The sequence below is a fragment of the Desmodus rotundus genome, chromosome 6 (genome assembly GCF_022682495.2).
Source record: "Desmodus rotundus isolate HL8 chromosome 6, HLdesRot8A.1, whole genome shotgun sequence".
NCBI lineage: Eukaryota > Metazoa > Chordata > Mammalia > Chiroptera > Phyllostomidae > Desmodus > Desmodus rotundus.
The window spans coordinates 118,105,798-118,126,635 of record NC_071392.1 but is presented as its reverse complement, the minus strand read 5'-3'; the positions used below and the strand labels follow the sequence as shown (position 1 = coordinate 118,126,635).

Genomic DNA, 20,838 nt, shown 5'->3' with positions numbered 1-20,838 from the left:
GCAGCGAGGGGCCCTTATCCCTGAGGAGTCTCTCTAGCAGGAAGCCAAACCCCCACAAACAGAATGAGGTGAGGAAATGTCTCTTCCAGTAAAGGCAAGCACCTTCCTTTCTGGGGTCACAGCCAGGCCACAGCTCCCCATCCCCCTCAAAGGAACCATAATACACACACACACACACACACACACACACACACACAGGAGACACTGAGAAAAACAGAAGAGAGAAGCTGAGGAGCACAGGAAGGACAAGCCTCTTTTATTATCCCAAAATGCAAAGTCTTGAAGGCACTTACAATAACAAGGCAGGAGAGGAGGGAAGAAGGGGGAGGGGAGAGGTGGGAAGCATGGAGGTCGGAGGTCAGAGCACAGAGGTAAATCAACAGGCCCCACCCTGGTCACCACCCTGCATGAAGGAAAGGAAAAGCTACAGGGCCAGGTCTGAAGCCAGTCAGGGTGTCTAGCTCTACAAAAGATACAAATCCATTCTACAGAGGATTAGGAAATTAGGAGCACAGGGCATCAAGGGGCAGGGCTGGCAGTCACGAGTTAGTGGTTCTTTGAGGAACACGCTCAGCAGTAACACGGGCCCTCAGGTCCCCTGCTGGAAGAGGTCTCTGTACATCTCGATGAGACGAGCGGCTTCACGCTGTCCAGAGAGCAGAGCACCATGGGTGGTAGAGTAGTACTTGCGGTGGGTGGCCTCACCCGAGAACAGCACCTGCATGGGCTGGGCAGGGGATGGGGAAGTTGAGGGTGGAGGAGCAAGAGAGACCAAGAGGCTACCTGTCTGCCCCGGAAACCCCCATCCGTACTACAAGTCAGAGGACTGAGCAGGCATCTGAGATGCAGGTTTTGCTGCTTGCACAGGATGAAGAGTTGCCCACCCCACCTGGCCACCTTCCCCTGCTTCTGCCCCAACACCAGGACTCAGTTCTGTCTGCTCCAAGGCTTTTAGGGGTCCTGGCTCTGCAGTCTCAGAGGCTCACTGTGCCTCTTTAGCAGTGAACTCAGGGAAAGCAGTTTAACCTCCCTAAGCCTTGGTGTTCTCATCTGCAAAATGGTTTATACCACCTGCTTCCTAGGGTGGTGGAAGGATCAAGTGAAACAACGTATCTAAAGCACTTAGAACCTGGAAGAACATAAGCACTCAATAAAGTTAGGCGGCAATTTAACAAACCTTTATGGAGCCCCTGTTAGGATCCAGGGACTGTTCTGGGCACTTGGAAGATAAAAGGTGACCAGGCTGCTGCTTTGAGGAGCTTCCTTGCTGGTGGGGAAGCCAGACACGAAACCCAATTATTAATGGTGTCATATGTGATGTGATGAGTATTTGGGTGAGGTGCTGAGAGCCCAGAAAAGAGGTTCATGGTTGGGAGGTGGGGGGGAGCACACAAAGCTTCCCAAGGACAGGACCTTGGGCTGCTTCTTGGAAGACGGTAGGTAAATAGGCAAAGGACGTTTCAGAAAGAAGTGGGGGCAAAAATGCACCAAGGCAGGCCTTGTTCAGGGGACAGTGACAATTTTGGTACAGCCAGGTCTCAACCTCGAGAAAATGAGCTATCTAGCTGGAGTCCAGGCAAAGCACAAGCGCTTGCATTTTAAGCTTGAGTTTGGACTTGACCCCAAGGCATCTCAAACTGAGTGAGCAAAGGCACCAACTGGGGACCCTGGCAGGTCTGGAGTGGGCTGGGAGTCTGCATTTGTAACACGCTCCCATGTGATGCTGGAGTTGCTGGTCTATGGACCACCCACTCTGAGTAGGGAGGCTTTAACCCACCAAAAAGGAGCACACAGAGGTGACAAAACTGAAAGGGGGAACTCATATTATGGCGGAGGGCAAGGCTGCCTGCTCCCACATCCATTCTCCTTTCTCCTCAGTAACAAAGCCCTGCTTTTTTAACTGGGCCCACTGCCATCCAGAATAAAAATGATGTATCCTAGCCTCTCCCACAGCTGGAACAGTCATGTGACTGAGTTCCGGCCAGTCAGCTTCAAGGGCACTGCTGCTCAGAGACACTGGTGCAGCCCCGAGGGTCCCCTTCCTTCCAGCCTAAAAGGCGAATGTGAGAGCAGCAGCCTCTGCAGCCCTCTGGGACCACACGGGGGCCTCGAAGATGGCGCAGGATGCTCGCAATGCGAGGTCCTGACACCGCCTGGATTTCCCTTGGTGTGATACAAGCAACCTTCTGTCTGGCTTAAGCCACAGTTGTTTTGGTTTTGTTTTGCTTTTCAGGAGGATGGCTGCAGCAGCAGAGAGGGCCTTCTCCTCTCTCCACCTGGCGCGGCGCACCTTGCCGGCTGTTGGCTCCACACTGTCAGATGGAGAGAGGCTGGTGGAAGCACCAATTCCACACACAAAAAAATTGTTTTAATTTTGTTGGAGTTTTAACATTTACTGTACGTGCATGCTTACAGGGAGGGACTCAAAATCCACTTTATGGGAGCAGAAATATGCATAACTTTCTTTCATATTTATTTACCTTACATATTATTTATTATATAGTTGACATACTTCGGGGAAGGATAGGTAGTCTCAATTTTATATTCTAGAACACTGAGGGCAAAAAGGGAAAACACATCGGGGAAACTCGGTTCCCCTGAATCGCTGCTGTCCGACAGAACTTTTCAGGGCCGTAGAGATGCTCCAGAGCTACAAACCCTAGCGTAGCAGCCACCGGCCACCTGTGGCTATTGAACCTGAAATGTGGCCAGTGCAGCTGAGGAACTACGATTTTAATTTATTAATTTGTGTTTTAATTGACTTACATGAAATGTGACTCATGGCTACCAACTGGCCCGCACAGCACTGAATGGCTGTTTTTATAACCTTAAGAAAGTGTTTAAGGTCTCAGGCTGATTCCATTTTTTCTTCCAGATGTTAAGTGCGCAATTTGTTTTCTCTTCCATTCTAGGAGGCCCTCCACCCTGTCTCACCTTGGCACCCCTCAGTGAATACCACCCTTCTCCCTCCTCCCCCTGGGCAAGCACTCATGCAGGTATGCAGCCCACCGCTCCAGGCCCTCCTCCCCCTGACCGCCCCCCACCACAGACTGAGCACACCCACACTCACCGCTGTCTTGGAGCTCTCTGTGTATGGCAGGGGCTTGGCCAGCTTCTCCACGTCTGCCCCACTGGAGCCCACCTGCGTGTACGAATAGGAGCCTCGGAAGTAGGGATTGCTGCCCCAGGCCGAGCGCAGGATTCGCCGCGGTTTGGGAATGTTGGGGTTCCCTGTTGGTGAGTCAGGAGAGCCAAGAGGAAGAAGGGTAAGAAATGGCCGCACACGGAAGACGCCCTGAACAGAGCACCCCCATCCACCTCCAGGCTCCCAAGAGGCCCAGGCTGCTGTGAGCAGGCTGCGAAGATGGAGGAGGAGGGAGGCTGAGGTTCAAGCTGTGTACCCCTCACGCCCCCTTGTGACCCCAGAAAACCACTGCATCTCCCTGGGCCTTAATTTTCCTATCTGAAAAACATTCTAGAGAATCACGTTTCCTTCCAGCTTCAGGGGTTCTTGTGGGACTTCCCAGGGGCAGTGGATGAAAGATGTTCAACCAAAAGAATCCAACAATAAAACACAAATCCATCTCTTAGCAGGGCAATGAGGAAGATACGGGCAATCTGAGGTTTGGCGGTGACCTCTCAGTCAGCGCCATCAGCCCTTAGGGAAAAGAAACACAGAGCCTATGGTTTTGAGCGTCTCGAGCTCCAGACAGGCGAGAGCCCGCAATTTAGGAGCCTGAGGCGGAGACGTGGCACCCGGTGGCAGCTCTCCCAGCGGCGGCGCCACCCCAGTTTCAAAATGCGTGCAAAGGAGAGCTACCACACGGCTCAGGGGACGCAGAGGCCCTGGCAGGGGATGGCGGGGGGCTGGAGAGAGGCGGGTGGGCACGGGCAGCGGTGGCGCAGGGCCGCACCTGTGAACTGCCGCAGCATCTCCGTGCAGATCTCGGCCACCGCCTCGTCGTCGCACTTCTCCATGACCAGGGCCTCCTCCCCGCAGATCCAGCCGCTCAGCACGTGGCCGTAGCGCTCGGGTGGGTAGAGGACGTCAAAGCCGCAGATCTTGCGGTACCACAGCTCGGGAGGGTAGGTGAGGGGGCGGCTCTCCGCCTCGTCCTCCCACACAAATTGTAGGCTATTGCACTCGGGGCCCCAGAAGGGCTCCTCGAATTCCAGAAAGATCTTGTCGGTGGTGCCGATGCCCAGACGGTGGATGGCAGCCACCTTCTCGGTGGGCAGGCCGGGCCGGAAGAAGCTGGCGTGCTGCTTCTTGAGCACACCCAGAGACACGGTCACGATCACGTGGTCCGCCGGGATCACCTCGCAGTCCTCGCACTCCACCAGCACGGGCCACTGCTCGTCTTCGTCCCGCCCGCCTCCCGGGGGCTCCCCTCCGCCCCGGCCACCCTCCCCGTTGTGATTGTGGTCACCCCTGCCCCGGGGCTCAATCTCAGGCCCCCGGGGGTGGCCCGAGGCCTGGTCCCAGTGCACGCAGCGGACGGGTTTCCCCAGCTGGATGACGTGGGCTGGGATGCCCTCCGCCAGCAGCTCCACTACACGCATGAAGCCTGAGGGGATGATGTGGTGGGCCCCGGGGATCTCCGTCCACTCCCCGAAGGCGCTCAGGGACACCTCGTCCATACTGTGCGAACTGCTCTCACAGCTCTCCACCTGCGGAAAGAGCCACAGAGAAGCCAGGTGACTCCCAGGGCCAGCCAGGAGTCAGAGTCTGACCTCAGAAGAGCATGCCCTCCTCAGACCCACATTCCCTAGAACGGTCTTCCTCACTCTGGCACCTATACTCAGGTAAGCTCCCACATGCATAAAGATACCTTCAGGTACTGCTGGATCATGGCGAGCTTCAGGCGCTTGGTGTCCTCTGGGTCGTCAGGGTCGTCCCTGATGCGGTTGCGCACCTCATCCCGGGTGAACACCCCCACGCTGTTCTGACTCTCAGCATTGACTGGTTTACCATGCCGGAAGAACTCCTGGGTCAAGTTATAGACCTGCCAGAGAGACCCGAGGACACTGAAAACATACTCCCTCATCTCACCTCCACCTCAGACCAAAGGGCCCCGATACTTCCCAGGTGTCCCCAGATACACCAGGCCTGCGACCCCTCTTCCCTTGGTGCATCACTGTGGTGCTCAACGCCGCAGTGGGACTCAACGGGATCATGGTTTGAGGGTGGCAAGCTCCCCAGGGCAACCAGCCTCCGCCAGGCGCCAGCTTCCAAGGCCTCCTGGGCTGTGAGGGAGGTGGGATGGGCCCTGGAGGCCCTGTTGCTGAGCCCTTGCTTAGAAAAGTGAAATATTTGGTGTTTGTCCAGTTTGTGGGAAAGGAACCGCCCCTCGTGGGCTCTGCATGGCCAAGCGGACCACCGCTTTAGCACCCACTGCACACGTTTCCCTTTTCCAAGAACCAAATGCACTCACCCCTTCCCTGCCACCTCTGCCCAGGCATATCTGCTTCGCTCTCTCCCAAGAGGGCAGTCTGGAATGGCAACCTGGCCAGTGTGTTTGGGGGGTTTTTAACCCTCACCTGAGGACATTTTTTCATTGCTTTAAGGGAGACAGAAGGGGAGGGAGAAGGTAGAGAGAGAGAAACACTGACGTGAAAGAACACTGATCAGCTGCCTCTCATACACACCCCAACCAGGGACTGAACCCACAACCTGGGTATGTGCTCTGACCGGAAATCGAATCTGCAACCTTTCAGTCTACAGGACAGCACTCCAACCAACAGAGCCATACTGGCCAGGGCCTGGCCAGTGTCCTGAGAGGAGGGGAGCAGCGGGGGCTCTGAAGTTTGACTCCCAGTAGATGCTGCCTGGCCCTGCTCATATCCACACAGGGTGCTCCCTTTACTGAGGACTCAGACTCAGGTGAAAAAGAGGGCTGTGGAGGGGCAGGCACGTGGAGGGCAGGGAGGCCCCAGCGTGCCAAAGAATGGAAGTGTGTTCCACAGGCATATCTTATGAAGAACTTCAACCCACATCTCGTCAACAGAAAGAAATGAACAACCCCTTGGGTAGGTCCCACTGCCTTTCCTGCCTGCCTGGTATATCACCCCCACCAAACACTGGGCAGGTCTTCCTGAGGAAAGGAGGCCAGCCCTGGGCCAGACATGGGATTCCCCAAAGGCAAGGTCCAGGCCCCAACACTCATCAACAAATGTTTACTGGGCTCTTTGCCAGACACAGGTTGTAAAAGTGAACCAGACGGACATGGTCCTGAACATCTGCCCTCACTCCAGCTGGGGAGACATCATAAAACACGCTACGGCAAGAAAGAGCCTGGGGGTTGTGAGACCGGCCCAGACAGCCTTGGACAGCCAGGAGATAGCCAGGTTGGCAGTGGGAGGGAGAGGAAAAGTGTTTCAGGCAAAAGGAACAGCATAGTCAAAGATGAAAGAGAGGGAGAGAGGGGGAAGGGGAGAGAGAGAACGTATCATGCACTGCAGTTCAGTGTTGCTGACGTGAGCAGCGAGGAAAGAGAAAGTTGCAAGAGATGACTCTGGAAAGGCAGGCAGGGGCTGCGGCATAAAGGACCAGGGGTCTTGTCAAGAACTCTGGCATCACTGAAGGGTTGTGACCGTGACCACATGCCCACTCTCCCTCCCTGAACACCGGCAAATGCAGGCTCCTTGGCCAAACATCGGTGGCTAGTGCTGATTAATGGTGTTTTTCCCTTCCTAAAGCACACATTTGTGGGAATGACATCTGCCCTTTAACCCAGTCCTGCCACCGACCCTCAGGCTGCAGAGTTGGGGTGTCACTGACCACCCCAACCATTCCACTCGAGGAAAAGACCGCCACATGAGAGACAAAAATGAATTAAACATGCCTCTGAAGTACAAAATATAAAGAAGTAAATGAGTTAAATTGTTTACTTCTCCTCCCTTTAGTCACAGATGCTTATGTTGACTAGAGGCCAAAATGCCCAGCTGAGGAGTAACAAATTTAGGCCACCTATATGACTCTGTGTCAGTCACCAACCAAGACAGACATAACTGAACATGGGTTTTTCATATGGGTACCATCTCCTAACCTGGGTTAAGTGACATCTTCCTAATGTGACCCAAAGGAAATGGGACAAGCCTATAACAGCTAATATTCACCCCAATCCTCATTAAGCACCTTTCATCAGAATCTCATTTAATCCTCATGACACTATGTAGTAGATATGACTATGTCCATTTTACAGATGAGGAAAGTAAGGCTCAGAGGGGCTAAATAACTCACTTGAGATTATACAACTAATAAATGGGAGAGGCTGGTATTTGAGTCAAGGCAGCCTCGCTCTAGAGAGTAAAGTCTATGACACTATTGCAACTCATTTATTTGTTAACAAAGATAATGCATTCAAATGAGAAGCCCTTCAAAGTCACCACCTTTGGAGGGAAGCTGCATGTTTGTTATGAAACCACCCTCAGGCAGGGCTTCACAGGCTTAGAGCCCACTTCTCTAGAATGGCCTCCAGTACGGGCTAGCAGCCACACAGGGAAATCTATCTCTGGACCTCATCGTTAACACCTTTGCCCTCAGACCCAAAGCATCACCACCCAGACTGATAACCCACCTCATCCATCTTACTTTCTACAACTCACACTCTTGGATTTCAAAAATCAAAACCACAAGCAGAAGTTCACGATGATCTACCTTTAAGGACATTTAAAAGAACAAGTAAGTCATGGACCCTGAAGGTAATTCTCAAGAGGCATCCATGCTTGAAACACTCACAACCTGAGAATCAAAGCATTACTGATTCCCAGTAGACCAGGAAGTTGCATACTGAAGAATACTGGTTCTTATCTACTCATTAATACTTCAGTCTCACACTGGCTAGGGTGGCTCAGTGGATTGAGTGCCGGCCTGACAACCAAAGGGTTGCCAGTTCGATTCCCAGTCAGGGCACATACCTGGGTTGCAGGCCAGGTCCCCAGTAGGGGGCATGCAAGAGGCAACCACACATTGATGTTTCTCTCCCTGTCTTTCTCCCTCCCTTCTCCTCTTTCTAAAAATAAATAATAAAATCTTTTAAAAAAATAAAAAATAAAAATAAATAATTCAGTCTCTTTGCACATGTGTGAAAACACACAATACCAAGGGATTGTACACAACATACCTTGTGGGTTCACACACATTAAGCCAATCTCAGTGAGCAGGGATTACCCCAAAACAAGGGTGATTCCTCCATTCCCATGCCCAAGAGACATAGAAAATGTAAAATTGGTGTTTCTTGGCCAATTACAGACCTGGAATAAAGGATCTTTATAGTATAAATAACAAGGTATCAGAGGGCAGAGCCTACATGTTACCTTGCTTGTCCAGTGCAGTTCACAGCACCACTGAAAGATACTAAAAATATTAACATTTTTAAAAACCTGAATAAGACAAGGATATATGCCACTTCTAGCCAACATTGTACTGGCAATACTGGCCAATGCAATAAGGCAAGAAAAATAAATAGTCTTAGGCTGTGCTGTCCAATACCGTAGCCACTAGACACCTGTAGCAACTTAAAATTAAATTAAATCAAATTAAATTAAATTAAATATTTACTTACTCAGTTTACTAGCTACATTTCAAGAGCTCAAGAGCCACGTGTGGCTAGTGACTACAGTACTGGATAGTACAGGTATAAGACATCTCCGTTACAGTGGAACGTTCTATTAGACATTGCTGGTCTGAGGATCAGAAAGGGAAAAAAACAGAATTCTCATTTTTTGTATAGAATTATAGACATACAATTCCAAAACACAATTAGAATATAAATTAACATATTAATAGATACAGTATTAGACTTAAAATAATAATTTACCAAGGTAGCTAAAATCAATATATAAAAAATCAGTTATAGTTCTATGTACAAGGAACAACCAGAAAATAAAGTTTTTTTAAATTACCATTTACAAAAGTATCCAAAAGCAGTAACAACAATCACCACCTAAGTATCTAGCAATAAATCTAATAAAAGATGTTTACAGCCTTTGTGCAGAAATATTTAATCATGTGTACCAATAATCTCTTATCTAGTAGTTCTCCACTCGTCATCATTCTATCCATACATTGTCCTGATGTTCCAAATGCAGGGTCCAGAGAGTGTGCAAGGACATGACCAGGATCTTAGAAGGCCCCAGCAGGTCACTTGACTCCCTCCGTACTGCCAAGGTGCTTCCTGCCCCCATACTCTATACCTAGCTGCCCTGCTAACATCTCACCTCGTTGTATAAATCGCTGAATTCCTCAACCACGTCCTTGGGGATCCTGCGGCCACGGTTGGTAAGGTAGCAAGCCACGCCATTCTTGGAGTAGAGGCTGATGCGGCCCACGCTGCGCTCCCCATCAGTTGTCTCTTCCAGAAGGCCGTTGGCCTCTGCTAGATGATAGATGGGATTCCCCTGGGAGCCATGGATCCAGGTAGCTCCCAGCTCAAAGGTGGTGTGTCCTGATGATGACAACAACAGGCTCTTAAAGGTGTGGAAACTTCTTCAGAGAGGGCTAGAACACTGCCTCACCCTCCTTCCTCTAGAAGAATCATTCCACCCCCACAACAGAGTAGGACGGGTATTAGGATCGCCCTCTAGCAACCACCAAGGTTTTCAGTGCATGAATTACACTTTATAGCTGAGATAACTGCCACCCTGAATGACTCAGTGACTTGCCCCAGAGTCACCACACCAAAATAATTAGAAGTGGGCAGACCAGAAGGCACCAAAAGCTGAGAACCCAGTGCCATCTCCAGTGGGTTCTTCATGGGCACTGGGAGCATTAATTACTAATCCTTCTTTAGAGCCTCAGGCTTGGGGCTCCCCAAAGAATCTTGCTTGGTTTGAGCTCCCAACAGGAACAGAAGAGGGCCAGCATCCTGGAGACCCTAGTAAACCCCAGGGTACAGTAGGGAGCTCCAAGTCACACAGCCACTGCGAAGTGATGTCCAGGCATGTGGTATCCTTCCTGGCTCCAAACACTCAGCAAAGCAGGAACAAGGGAAGCATTGCAAGGTCAGTGTCCCACCCCTATCCCCAGGCTCTGCCAGGGGGCGGAGCAACACAGAGCAGGCCCCAACCTGAGGATACTTCCTGCCCTCTCCCACATGCTCCTCTGCCTGTGTCATCCTTGCTACACCCCTGCATCCAAAGGGTACTAGTTACTCTCTCCAGGTCTATACCCCCCCACCCCCCAGTGTCCTGGGGGCCGTTCACTCTTGACCCTTGCTCTTACTACTGAGATTCACAGCTTCCATCTCACACTGCAACAAGTCCAACTGTAGCCTGGGCTTTCAAGCCTGGGTGTCTCATACACATCACATGCATGTATGACCTTGCCTAGACATGTTCTCCCCTCTCCTGGCAGGTCTGCCTTGGTGTTCCTCACATACATCATTGTACAAGTACTGCCTCGGTCTTCTCACTCCTACCCAACTCCCCCCATCACTTGAGACCCACTCACCTCCCTCTCCTGGGTCAGTCTTCCTGCTGGATTGTGCATCCTCACAACCTCCTGAAGCCTCATGTCCTCCTCCTCGCTGCCCGTACCATCATTTCGCTGCACAGCATGTCTCAGCAGTCAGCTACCACTGAAACTGGGCTATCTGTCCTCATGTGTTCTGCTTCTATGTGAGACTCTAAATGTCTTGTCAAGATTCAAAAACCACAGAGGCAGCAGCCCCTTCTCTAAGACTCCAGGCCAGCCAGTCAGCTGTAAAGCAAAGAATCCCGTGCTTCCCTGCCGGCTGTCTCTAGGTTTACAAATGCCTTGGATGGCACCTCCATCCTTACTGCTGACACACTCTCCTGTGTGTGCTGTGTGTGCCAGGTGAAGACAGGTGCAACTTCACATACGCCATCCAGTAAATTCTACAGGGGAAGACTCCTAGCGTGATCAAAGTCTCTGGAAGAAGAGAGAAGGGCCCCATGTGTCTAATTTTGCTTAGTCTAAGGCCTGACCACCTATTTCTCTTGCCCCATTCATCAAAAATGGGCACACAGCATCTGCTTGGCCTTGCTGCCCGTGAGGGAACAGACACAAAATCCTATGGTCAATGCAGCCCAGAGTGCATGATTCCTGCCTGCTCAACCTCTCAATGGTCAGAGCCCCTGGCTGGGAAGCCCTGGCCTCCCACTGCATTTCAGGCAATTCCCCATCTTCTAGGACCCTGGCATAATGTGCTCACCCCTGGGGTAAGTCTCTTAACCTGGCTCCTCTCTCCAGAGTCCTCGTTACTCTGCAACCTGGACAGACCCTCGTCCCAGACAATTCTAAGACCTGTCCATCATTCACAAGGAGGCCTCAAATCCCCTTCCACTTCCACTGCCCCAAGCTTCTATTGTCCCAGTTAACTCTTAGTCATAATATATTAATTCACACTCAAAAGTTAATGACTAATAGAAGCTCACAGAATTCCTTCTTGTGAAATAGAAACTGGTCTGTCCACAATGAAGAGAGTTTGATTCTGGCTATCCCCTCCCTCCTAAACATTGTGAATCCAGGTTCCAAAAATGGAGGCCAAAACCCTACCCTGCCTACCTCAGAGGGCTACTGAGAGGGGCAAAGGAAGCTTATGGAAAACATCCAGGCAACATGCACGATGGAACACTTACCCAAGAGAAGAAGCTAAAATAATGAGGTTCCATGCAGGGTCAAGGCACTGGGGGGCAAAAGGTGGCACTCACCGAGTTTCACGCTCTCCACACGGCCTCCGATGCGGCTAGAAGCCTCAAGCACAGTGACATCCGTGAAGCCCTGCTCCAGAAGCGCTTTGGCTGCAGCCAGGCCAGCCAAGCCGGCACCGATCACCACCACACGAGGCTGTCCCCTTCTCCGAAGGCCACGACTGAGAGGGTCATCCGCACTGTCGCCACTGGATTCACAACTTTGCATACCGTCCGCACTCGCCTCCTAGAAACCTGAAGGGAGCAGGGATGTCACAGCTCCCCTACGATGGCTTCACTTCCCATCTGCCCCTAGGGGCGCTCAGGGGCTCTGCCCTCAAGGGGAGACCTTGAGCCCTCCCTGTCCTCCTCAAGGCCCTGGAAATAAGAGCCATATCCAAAGGATGTGGGAGGGAAGAAGAGACACAGGGAAGGAGAATGGAAGGGATGTATTATGGGCCCCCACCAGCAAGCTGGAGAGCTGGGGGCCCACTTTGAGCCCCTGAAAGCCATCAATCCCATCCAAAACCTATTAGGCACTACTCCTTCCCCAAGGCTGAGACAAAAGCCAGCCAGGAAGAGGGTGACCAAGAAGAGAAACTGACCCTGGCACTACTGACCCTGGACCAGCTGGGCCCAGCATAACTGCTGTGGTTCAGCTCACACCAACCCAAGGATGCTCACACCAACCCCAGATACTTACACAGCACTGGGCCCTCTGCTCTCCCTCCCTTGCCTCGCTCTTCCCTAGCACTCTCTCTTCCTTGCCCCTTCTCCTCTCCTCTGGATTTCTATTGGTCTTTCACAGCCTCAATAAGGTGGCAATTTGGTGGGAAGGACATAGTACTGCCCTCCCCCCAGAAATGCCACAAGGCCAGTATTGGATGAGCCTCTGCTATTCCGGGTAGACCTCTGGTTGTTTTCCCCCAGCCATCCAGCCCCTCAGCCACCACAAAGCAGCAAGGAGCCCAGGAAACAGTGGACCATGAGGACCCGTGGCACCAGAGGCCAGACATCAAATTGACAGTTACACTAAGCCAGCTTGCTCAGAGACGCCAGGCTAGGGAGCTGATGGCTAGGAGGCCAAGGGGGTCCCTGAATCTGGCCCAAGGGCTGGGAGAGGCCACCCTCCTATTCCCAGAGTGACCACAAAGGTCTGAAGGTGTCCATGGGTCACCCCCAGGAGGCCACTCAGCTCTGATTCTGTCCCTGTTTCTTTCTGACCCAAGCAACTGAGATTCCAGTTGCCTTTGCTGAGGTTTCGGTGGCAGAAGATGCAGATTCTATCAGCATCCAGGACCTAACAACAGAGCAAATACGGGTGGGAGGTGGCTGCTGGGTGGCAGACAGGGGGCAGCTAAAAAGCTGTCATCTGTACCTAATATGGCATATTCCACCAACCAGCCATGCTAAAGAATGTTCATAGCAGGTTTATTCATAATAGCCAAAGCCTAGAAACAGCCTAAAGGTCCATCCACAGGACAATGGATAAATTTACTGGGCTATGTATAGCATCCATGCAAGGGAATGTTCTCAGCAATAATCCCAACATTACACTGGGCCAAAGAAGTCAGAGATAGAAGAGCTCATACTCTGACTCCATTCCCTTAAAGTTCACAAAGAGGTCAAATCAATCTGTGATGACAGAAGAGATGGTGGGAGGGAGCCTGCAAAGGATGAGGAGGGGACGTTCTGGGGTGGAGGAGCATATATCTTGGTCTGGGTGGTGGTTACAATGTATGTATAAGGATCCACAGAGTTGGACATTTAGCATGCGGGCCGTTGCCTGCCTGCGTGTGTATACTCACAACCATTCAGATATCCATTCCTGGCTCCCTATAAAAAAAAAAAAGCTGGCACACTGACTTCCTTCTCCACACATTACAAGGTCTAGTAAAGGGGTCTTTTTCCCAAAACGCTCAGGCTGAGAAGCTGCTCCTCATGCCTCCCCCCATCCACTCCACCTGCCCACACCACATCTGGGCATGGGCTACCCCCAAATGCCCTCCAAAGCCCCCAGGCCCTGGTCAACTCAGTGCAGAAATGATCTCTCAGAAGGCCAGAAGGTGGTGCCCAAGGCCCAGAGCTCTAAGGAGGGGCTGGGCAACTCAGACTGGTGCCCTGCCCCCCTCCAGGACAGCTGCGGTCTCGGCTTTCCCACTCTCCCTCCCTCCTCCTTCAGGCCTTTTGTCCGTCCACCACCCCCTACTCCCGGCCAACCCCTCCTGATGTTCCATCCATGCCACAAGGGGGTCAGGGCTGGCTGAAATCCATTCCTCCCCTCCCCCTTTCCTCCCCCAGGTTCTCCAAAGGGAAGTAAATCTAGAGGTGAGGGTGTGGCTGCCTGCACCCCCTGCCAGGGCAGCCAGCAGGTCTGTAAACACACTGGGTGGGGGTGCCCGGAGCTGCCGATGATGCCACCACTGCTGGGCACCCAGCGATGACGCGATAGGATGTGGCTCTGCTGCCCTCCCTGCTCCCACACCCAGGTCCCCAGGGCTGGGGGGTTCTGCCTACACGTTTATTTCTGGGCCTCCATTCCTATCCCCAGCCCTAGGCCACACCCCCCAAAAAATCTCTTTTATACAATACAGGGGTGGGACCAATGCAGTGGTTCTCAAACCTTATTAGTGGAACCTCTTCTCCAAAAGCTCCTGTGGAACAAGGAGTGTGGCTGGGATGAAACTGGGGACCTACCCCCACTGAAGTCTCATCACCAGACCCCCCAGGTTCCCAGGGCAGTACACCTAAAAACCCAGGTCTAAATGAGCTGCTACCTTGGGCAGCAGGTCTCAGGAAAGAAGGCCTGGGGTGGCAGCACCTTCCCAGCCAGCTACCTGAACGTCCTCCTCTCCGAAGTGGCCAGCTTGTCCTCACTACATTGGTGTAACCATCAGATAAGGCCCTAGTGGATGTCACAACACTGTCATCATTTTCATGATCTTCTCATGTGTGAAAATAATTTGTAGAGTTCTGTAGCTAAATTATGAGCACACTGTCTTTGGGACCCGGTTCAGGAATGGGTTGTGGGAAGTGCAGGCAGGCAGCTTGCCTTTAAAATGAACACAGAGAGAGCCCTGGCAGGTTGTGGCCCAGTTGTTTGGAACATCCAGTATACCAAAAGACTGAGGGTTCAATTCCCATTAAGGGTGACTACCAGAAGCAGCCAGTCAATGTTTCGGATGTTTCTCTGTTACATCAATGTTTCTCTCTCTCTCCCCTCCCACCCCCCTCTAAAAACAATTAAAAAAATATCCTCTGGTATCCTCTGGTAAGGATAACAAATATACAAATAAATAAATGTTTAAAATGAACACAGAAAGAACCCTGAGTTCCCAGTATCAGAGACCTTGAACTCAGACAGGCATCACACATGGGGTGCCACAGAGGAAAACAGGTAAGTGGGGCCATAGAGGTCCCCTGACTTTCAGAGCTAATTCCAGATGGGCCTGTCAACCCCTGGGACCCCCAAGAAGCCAGAGAGGCCACTCACACAGCCCACAGAGGGCAGAGAGATAAGGAGTCAGTGCCCCATTCCCCATATCAGCCTTCGGTGCCAATACACCCTAGGGCCCAAACTGAAAGGGAGAGAGCAAACCAGGTGCAGGGGACACCTACTGTGTGCTGGACCCTCAGCTAAATGCTGAACTGGGCCTTCAGGTGCTCTGTTACCTGGTTGGGGGTGGGGGGAGCAGCTTGTGTGCCACCGGGTTGTGTCATCTTTCCCTTTCAAATTGTTTTAGTTTTGAGAAAATGCCTTACTGAGGAAGAAGAATCACTTAACACTCCTCAGTGCCGGCCTGCCCTTCTGTAGACTTGGAAGAATAAATAAATAAATAAATAAATAAATAAATAACATCCGCTCCTTGATCTGTATGCACCGGAGAAACAGGACACCCTGTACTTTTCGAGCAGATAAAGGAGAGAAGAAAAAAGTGCTGGCTCAGCCAGGCAGGGAGGAGGAGGAGGAGGAGGAGGAGTGGTGGGGAGGAGAGAGGCGGGAGGCACAGGGCAACAGCACTTGCCTTCTTGTTCCTGCTTCTACAGCAAAATGGGGGTGGGAGCCTGGGGACCCCATGTTCCCAAGCAGGCCAAGCCTGGTGAGCTTCAAGAAATCAGGCCAGACTCTGCATGAATGTCTCCCTGCCATTCAAGATGCCCCAGTGCCCCAGTGCCCCTCCCCCCATCCTTCTTCCCATTCTGGCCTGCAGGCTACCATTCCCCGGGCTACCCAGAGCCAACAATGCCCCGACTGCCTTGCCCAAGAAGCCCAACAGGAAAGAGGGCAGCAGGGGGAAGAGAGAAGAAACAGGGAAGAAAAACCCTGTCCCGTGGCAGGGTCACCAAACAAGGATGGATGGAGATTAGGAGGCCACCCAATGGGAACAGGCTCTAGCAGCCAAGCATGTGTCCACTTCCCCCTTCCACCCCCCTCTCTCAATATCCTCACCAGTTGCATTGGTCACCCTGAAATCTACCCTCCAAGAACTGCCTCCTAATCATCAATTCCTAGAGACATGTTTTAATCCTGGGCTCCCACATCTGACCCTGCCCATCCCCTCCTGGAAATGCCCAGAACTGAGCTGGGGGCACCACGCATGTCCTTACACTTTCCCCATGGTGGTTAAAAGCACTGGAGTGCCAAGCACTCCCAGGCTCAAAAATGAAGGCATCCTTCATGGAACACCTGCCCTTATCCATCAGGTCAAGCCATGTCAACCCCACAGCCCAAAAAGCTATTACCTCCACCTTCAACTCCCCTGGGCGGCGGCCTGCCTCCTCCACCTGAATGGCACTCCTGCAGAATGGCTCAGCCATCCCCTCAAAGACAAGCATGGCCAGGCCTCTCGTTGACCAGGAATAAATTCTAGCCATTCACTGAGCACCTACGATGTACCAGGCATGAGAAAGGCCTTAGCCCTTGACCCTCTGGTCCTAGCTGACCTTTCTGGCTTCAGTTTTCACTCACACCCCTCAAACACACACACATACCCCAGCTTCATCAAAGCCTTGAGCATCCCCAGCACAGCCCAGCTGGTGGCCCATGGGAAACATCCCTGCCACACATGGCAGCGAAGCTGGCTCTCGGTTTTCTTAAATGCTCCCCGTGTGCAGGGTACTATGGATATGCAGCTGTGTGGCTGCATAGCTGTCTGTTACTTGAACGGTATACCAGCAAGGTCTACTCCACTGATGTTTCCTAAAGCAACAGACCTGGAAATGCAAATTTCTTGTGCTGATTCTGCTCTGCACCCACCACCACCTGGCCCCTGCCTATTCTCAAAACATGGGCATCTCACCCCCAGGAAATCCTGTTGCCTATTATTCCAGAGTGAGGCTACAACCCCATGATCACTGAGCAAGGCCACGGTCCCAGGCTAGACTGATGACCCCTCCCCAAGCCTAGGAGTCAACTGCAAGGAGGGTCAGTGGTCCAGCTCAGCACAGGGTGCCCCTTCCCCCTCAGTGTTGGAGTTCACTTCCCCGTCCCCAGCAGTGGTCACTACAACGAAGGGCCAGTTCCCCAAGTACCCTTCCAAATTCACCCCTCAGGAGAAACAAAAGATGTCTACACTTCCTTGGCTCCCCTCTCAACACAGGCTACTCCCAAACGTGTCTTCTTCCTGTCCTTTTCTCAAGGTCACCCAAGTGAAAGACCCGAAGGAGAAGAGCACGGCCAAGGCACCTAGCCCACCTGACTCACCCCTCAGGGTCCAGCCTCCACCAGCTGAAGCCCTCCAAAACAAGCCTACCCCTTCCAACCAGCAGGCTCCTCCCCTCCTCTAAGCCCTATGACTGCTGGCGTGAGCCCTCCCAGGGCTGGGGTGACAGTGGGGGGGGGGCACCTGCACCCCTCCCAACCAACCTTGGGGAATTCCAAGTCTCTCCTCCCAACCCATACTCCTAATGATTAAGGGCAGCAGCCCTACCTCAGTTTCCCTGGAGGGACCCCTCTGCCTCAGGCTTCCAACAGGAGGGGTGGGGTGGGGGGCTTTCAAGGGAAATCTCTTTGGACTGCCTGGCAGGTCTGGGGAGGGATGTGGATTCTCTAGGGGCCCCCCAGACAATGCAATTATTCTTCAGATATAAAAACACCCAGAAATCCCAGACCAGCTGCTTTGCACAGTGGCCCAGACAAAGGGGCTCTGTGTCTGCCTGCAGGGCCCCTCCCACCCCTCAATCCCGGGAAAGGGCTGGGCCTGAACTCCTCCCAGCCAGACCCTCCTCACCCAGGCTGGCCAGCCAGGAAGTGAAAGAGGCAGGAGAGCTGGGCCAGGCCTGGCCAGTGACTGATGGCAGGGCGGGGGAGGGTCAGATACAGGACAGGGACAACTTGTGAGCCCAGGACACACAAAGGAAGGGAGAAAACACTGGCCTGGGAGCCCAGGTCCCAGCTCAGTCTGTCCCTTGCCAGGTGACCCCTTCTCTGGGCCCCACCTGGCCAACACATCTGGACTCACCCCATGGATACAGCACATCTGTACCCCTGGACACACTTCTCTAAGTCCCATCAGATGCTTAACTGCCTCCTTTAGCCTTCAAGCTTTCCCATCTGTAAAATGGGGTCAGGTACACTACCTAGTAGGACTGCAAGGGCCACCTCAGAGAGGGAAGGAGAGGGAGGAAGGCCCCAAAGAGACTAGTACGGAGGTGGGAGCCACCTCTCCTAGGGCCCAGAGCTTCATGGCAGTTGAGAAACCCCAGCCTTCACATGAGCTCAGACCCTGGTCTCAGCCTGGGCTGCAACCCTAATTCCAGACTGGGCCTTGAGCCAGACATCAATCAGGCTCCACACTGTCTCCACCCCCAACCCTATCTCCACCCCCAACCCTGTCTCCACCTACACAGTTCTGGGGGTCAGGCCAGGTCTCAGAGATGGGGGCCATTGGCCAAGTCCAAGCTCATAAAAGGGAAAAGGCATGGGTGCCTCATTCTGCAGAGCCCTCCTTCAAGCAGTCCTCCCTCATAGGCTGAGGTGAGGAAGGGCTCTGGGGGGCGCCCTTCATCCTTCCTGGCATTTAAACTTCTCTCCAAATGCAGTGTCTTTGTCTGGTTGTGGGGAACATCTCTTCCCCACAACCAGATGCATAAAGTCCCTAAAACACAACTTTAAAAGCCTTTGTAAGCCTTTTCAGAAGTGGGGAGCCAGCACTACATGGAGAGAGGCAGCCCTAGACGGGGTGTTTGGGGGGACAGAGCCAACGTCATGGCCTGCACAAGCACTGGTGGCAGGGGACTATCATTCTCGGAGAGGTGAGCACTGTGGGCCAGCCTGCATTTCCCAGGATGTCCTGCAAGGCCAGAGACTCAGATGGACTGTTCAAGGGACCTCAGCTTATAGCTGCCTGCAGGGACAGACCCTGAAGACCACCCGCCTCTGGCTAGAAGCCTAGGTGTGGACAGAGGAGAAGCAAACATGGAAAGAAGCCCGAGAAAGGGTAGGGTGTCTCTGATGGGCATAACGCTCAGCTGGCAGCCTTGACGACTGTGCAGCTGGAGAGCAAAACAGGCGGAGATGGGCCAGGACAGAGCCTGGGACTGAATTTCTGTCCCCATGCCCACCCCCAAACAGCTTTACCCCAAACGCCATCCTAAAGATCCCACCTTCAGCAAAAACAAGTGAGTGAATCACTCTCTAACAACAGATCAGATCAAGTGCTGGCCTTGACGGTTTCTGAACATCTGTGAACCTTTCAAAGCCGGGGCCAGCCCCATGGCTCAGCTTCCGTCTCCCACCCCAGCTCCTCGCACTCCAAGCCCTTGTTTCCCACCTTCGTGTGTGTCTACCTGCAGACGTTATGTCTGGCAAGGGAGGTATTTACCTCTCTGCCAACAGAGCCCACATTCTTCCACTCAGACCTTAACAGAGGCAGGAAAACCCCATTCCCCCTCGGCCCAGACAGAAGTCAGGGTCTTAGAAAATGACCATGCCAACCCTGGACAGGAGCGGAGGAAAAGAAATTGCCCAGGCAATAACTTCTACTCCTAACCAGGGTGGCCTTTGGAGAGTCCATTGGTTTGAGCCTTGGTTTCCCCATCTGTAAGTGGGAGTAATCACTCCTACCCTGAGCAAGGCCAGCACCAACCCCAGACCAATTAGCCAGCCTCCTATACCCCCAGAAAAGTCCTAAAGGCACCAGTTTCATGGTGGCTCCCTTGAGCAACCCCTAGGGTGAGACCCCGTAGCCTGGATTCCCTCCCTCCAAGCAGAACCTGACCCCTCAGCTCAGGACCCCTCCAGGAAGCCAGCAGCCACAGGACTGTAAGAGACCACAAAGTTGGCCACTGTCCTAGCTGACGGTGTTATTGCAAAACTGCCTTGGGCGTGGGCAGGAGAAGGAGGGTCAGTGGTCCTCGGGTACTCACTCCCTGGGAGGAAGTTCTCCTAAAAGGGCTGAACGTAGAGAAAAAAAAAAAAAACGCCTCAAAACGCCTCAAAAACACCTCAAAAGCCATGTTCTGAACCCCCCAAGTCACCAAGGCCCTTGAGGACCCTCAGACACACACACATGATCAGAAACACACACTTTGCTATGTTTCACTTGGTGATACAACTTGATAAATAGTCCCCTCCTTCAGGACACCTTACAAAGCCATGCTTTTCATATAGGCTGCGGGGCCAGGTCACTCGTTGAATACCCGCAGTGTCTCTACTACTGATTAGGTGAGCAACCTGAGCATCGGTCTCCTCATCAGCAGAGTGGGAACAAAAGGGAGCCTGCCTCACAGGGTTCAGTGTGACGATGAAGAGTGCTTAGCCCACAGCCGGGCACGAAACAGCGATGGTTCTTATGTTTATATTCCTACAGGCCCAGGACACCGGCTGTGGTGGGGGCAGGGCGAAGTCCAGCCAACAGAGAGGTCACAGACCCTGCTGCGTGACAATTCCATGACCTCCAGGCCTCAGAGACCACCACGCACCCTGCAGTGACATGCTGCGATCTGATGCCAGGGGAGGCACAGAGGACTAAAGGAGAAGCTCCCCGCCCCAACTTGCTGGGGCCACTTGGCCCTCCCCGGAAGGTCTGTGAGACTGCAAGTGTAATGACAGCAATCTGGGTCCTGTCACCAGCCTCCAAGACGGCCCTCAATGCCTCTTGCCTCCTTAGTCCTTGTGCCCTAATCTAGTGCCCTCCCCAACTGACCTGTGTAACCAATAGGACGTTGTGGAAGTCACAGAGT

At 52.8% G+C, this 20,838-nt stretch overlaps 1 protein-coding gene across 7 annotated transcripts in view; it reads right to left on the bottom strand.

The window, feature by feature from the left end:
- Positions 1-228: 228 nt before the first annotated feature.
- SMOX (spermine oxidase) overlaps positions 229-20,838 on the bottom strand; it is a 35,740-nt gene continuing 15,130 nt past the window's right edge. For 5 of the 7 annotated variants that reach the window (XM_053926596.2, XM_053926595.2, XM_045194669.2 and 2 more), the window contains 7 exons: positions 11,677-11,910; positions 9,223-9,449; positions 4,833-5,006; positions 3,915-4,671; positions 3,071-3,231; positions 1,178-1,267; positions 229-727 (listed from right to left, as the gene is read on the bottom strand). In XM_053926596.2, the coding sequence (XP_053782571.1) occupies positions 590-727; positions 1,178-1,267; positions 3,071-3,231; positions 3,915-4,671; positions 4,833-5,006; positions 9,223-9,449; positions 11,677-11,884 (1,755 nt within the window). In that variant the 5' untranslated portion in view covers positions 11,885-11,910 and the 3' untranslated portion in view covers positions 229-589. Of the gene's footprint in view, positions 728-1,177; positions 1,268-3,070; positions 3,232-3,914; positions 4,672-4,832; positions 5,007-9,222; positions 9,450-11,676; positions 11,911-17,359; positions 17,379-20,838 lie in introns of those variants that run through there. The other 2 variants (XM_071221780.1, XM_053926598.2) reach the window with 2 other exon arrangements.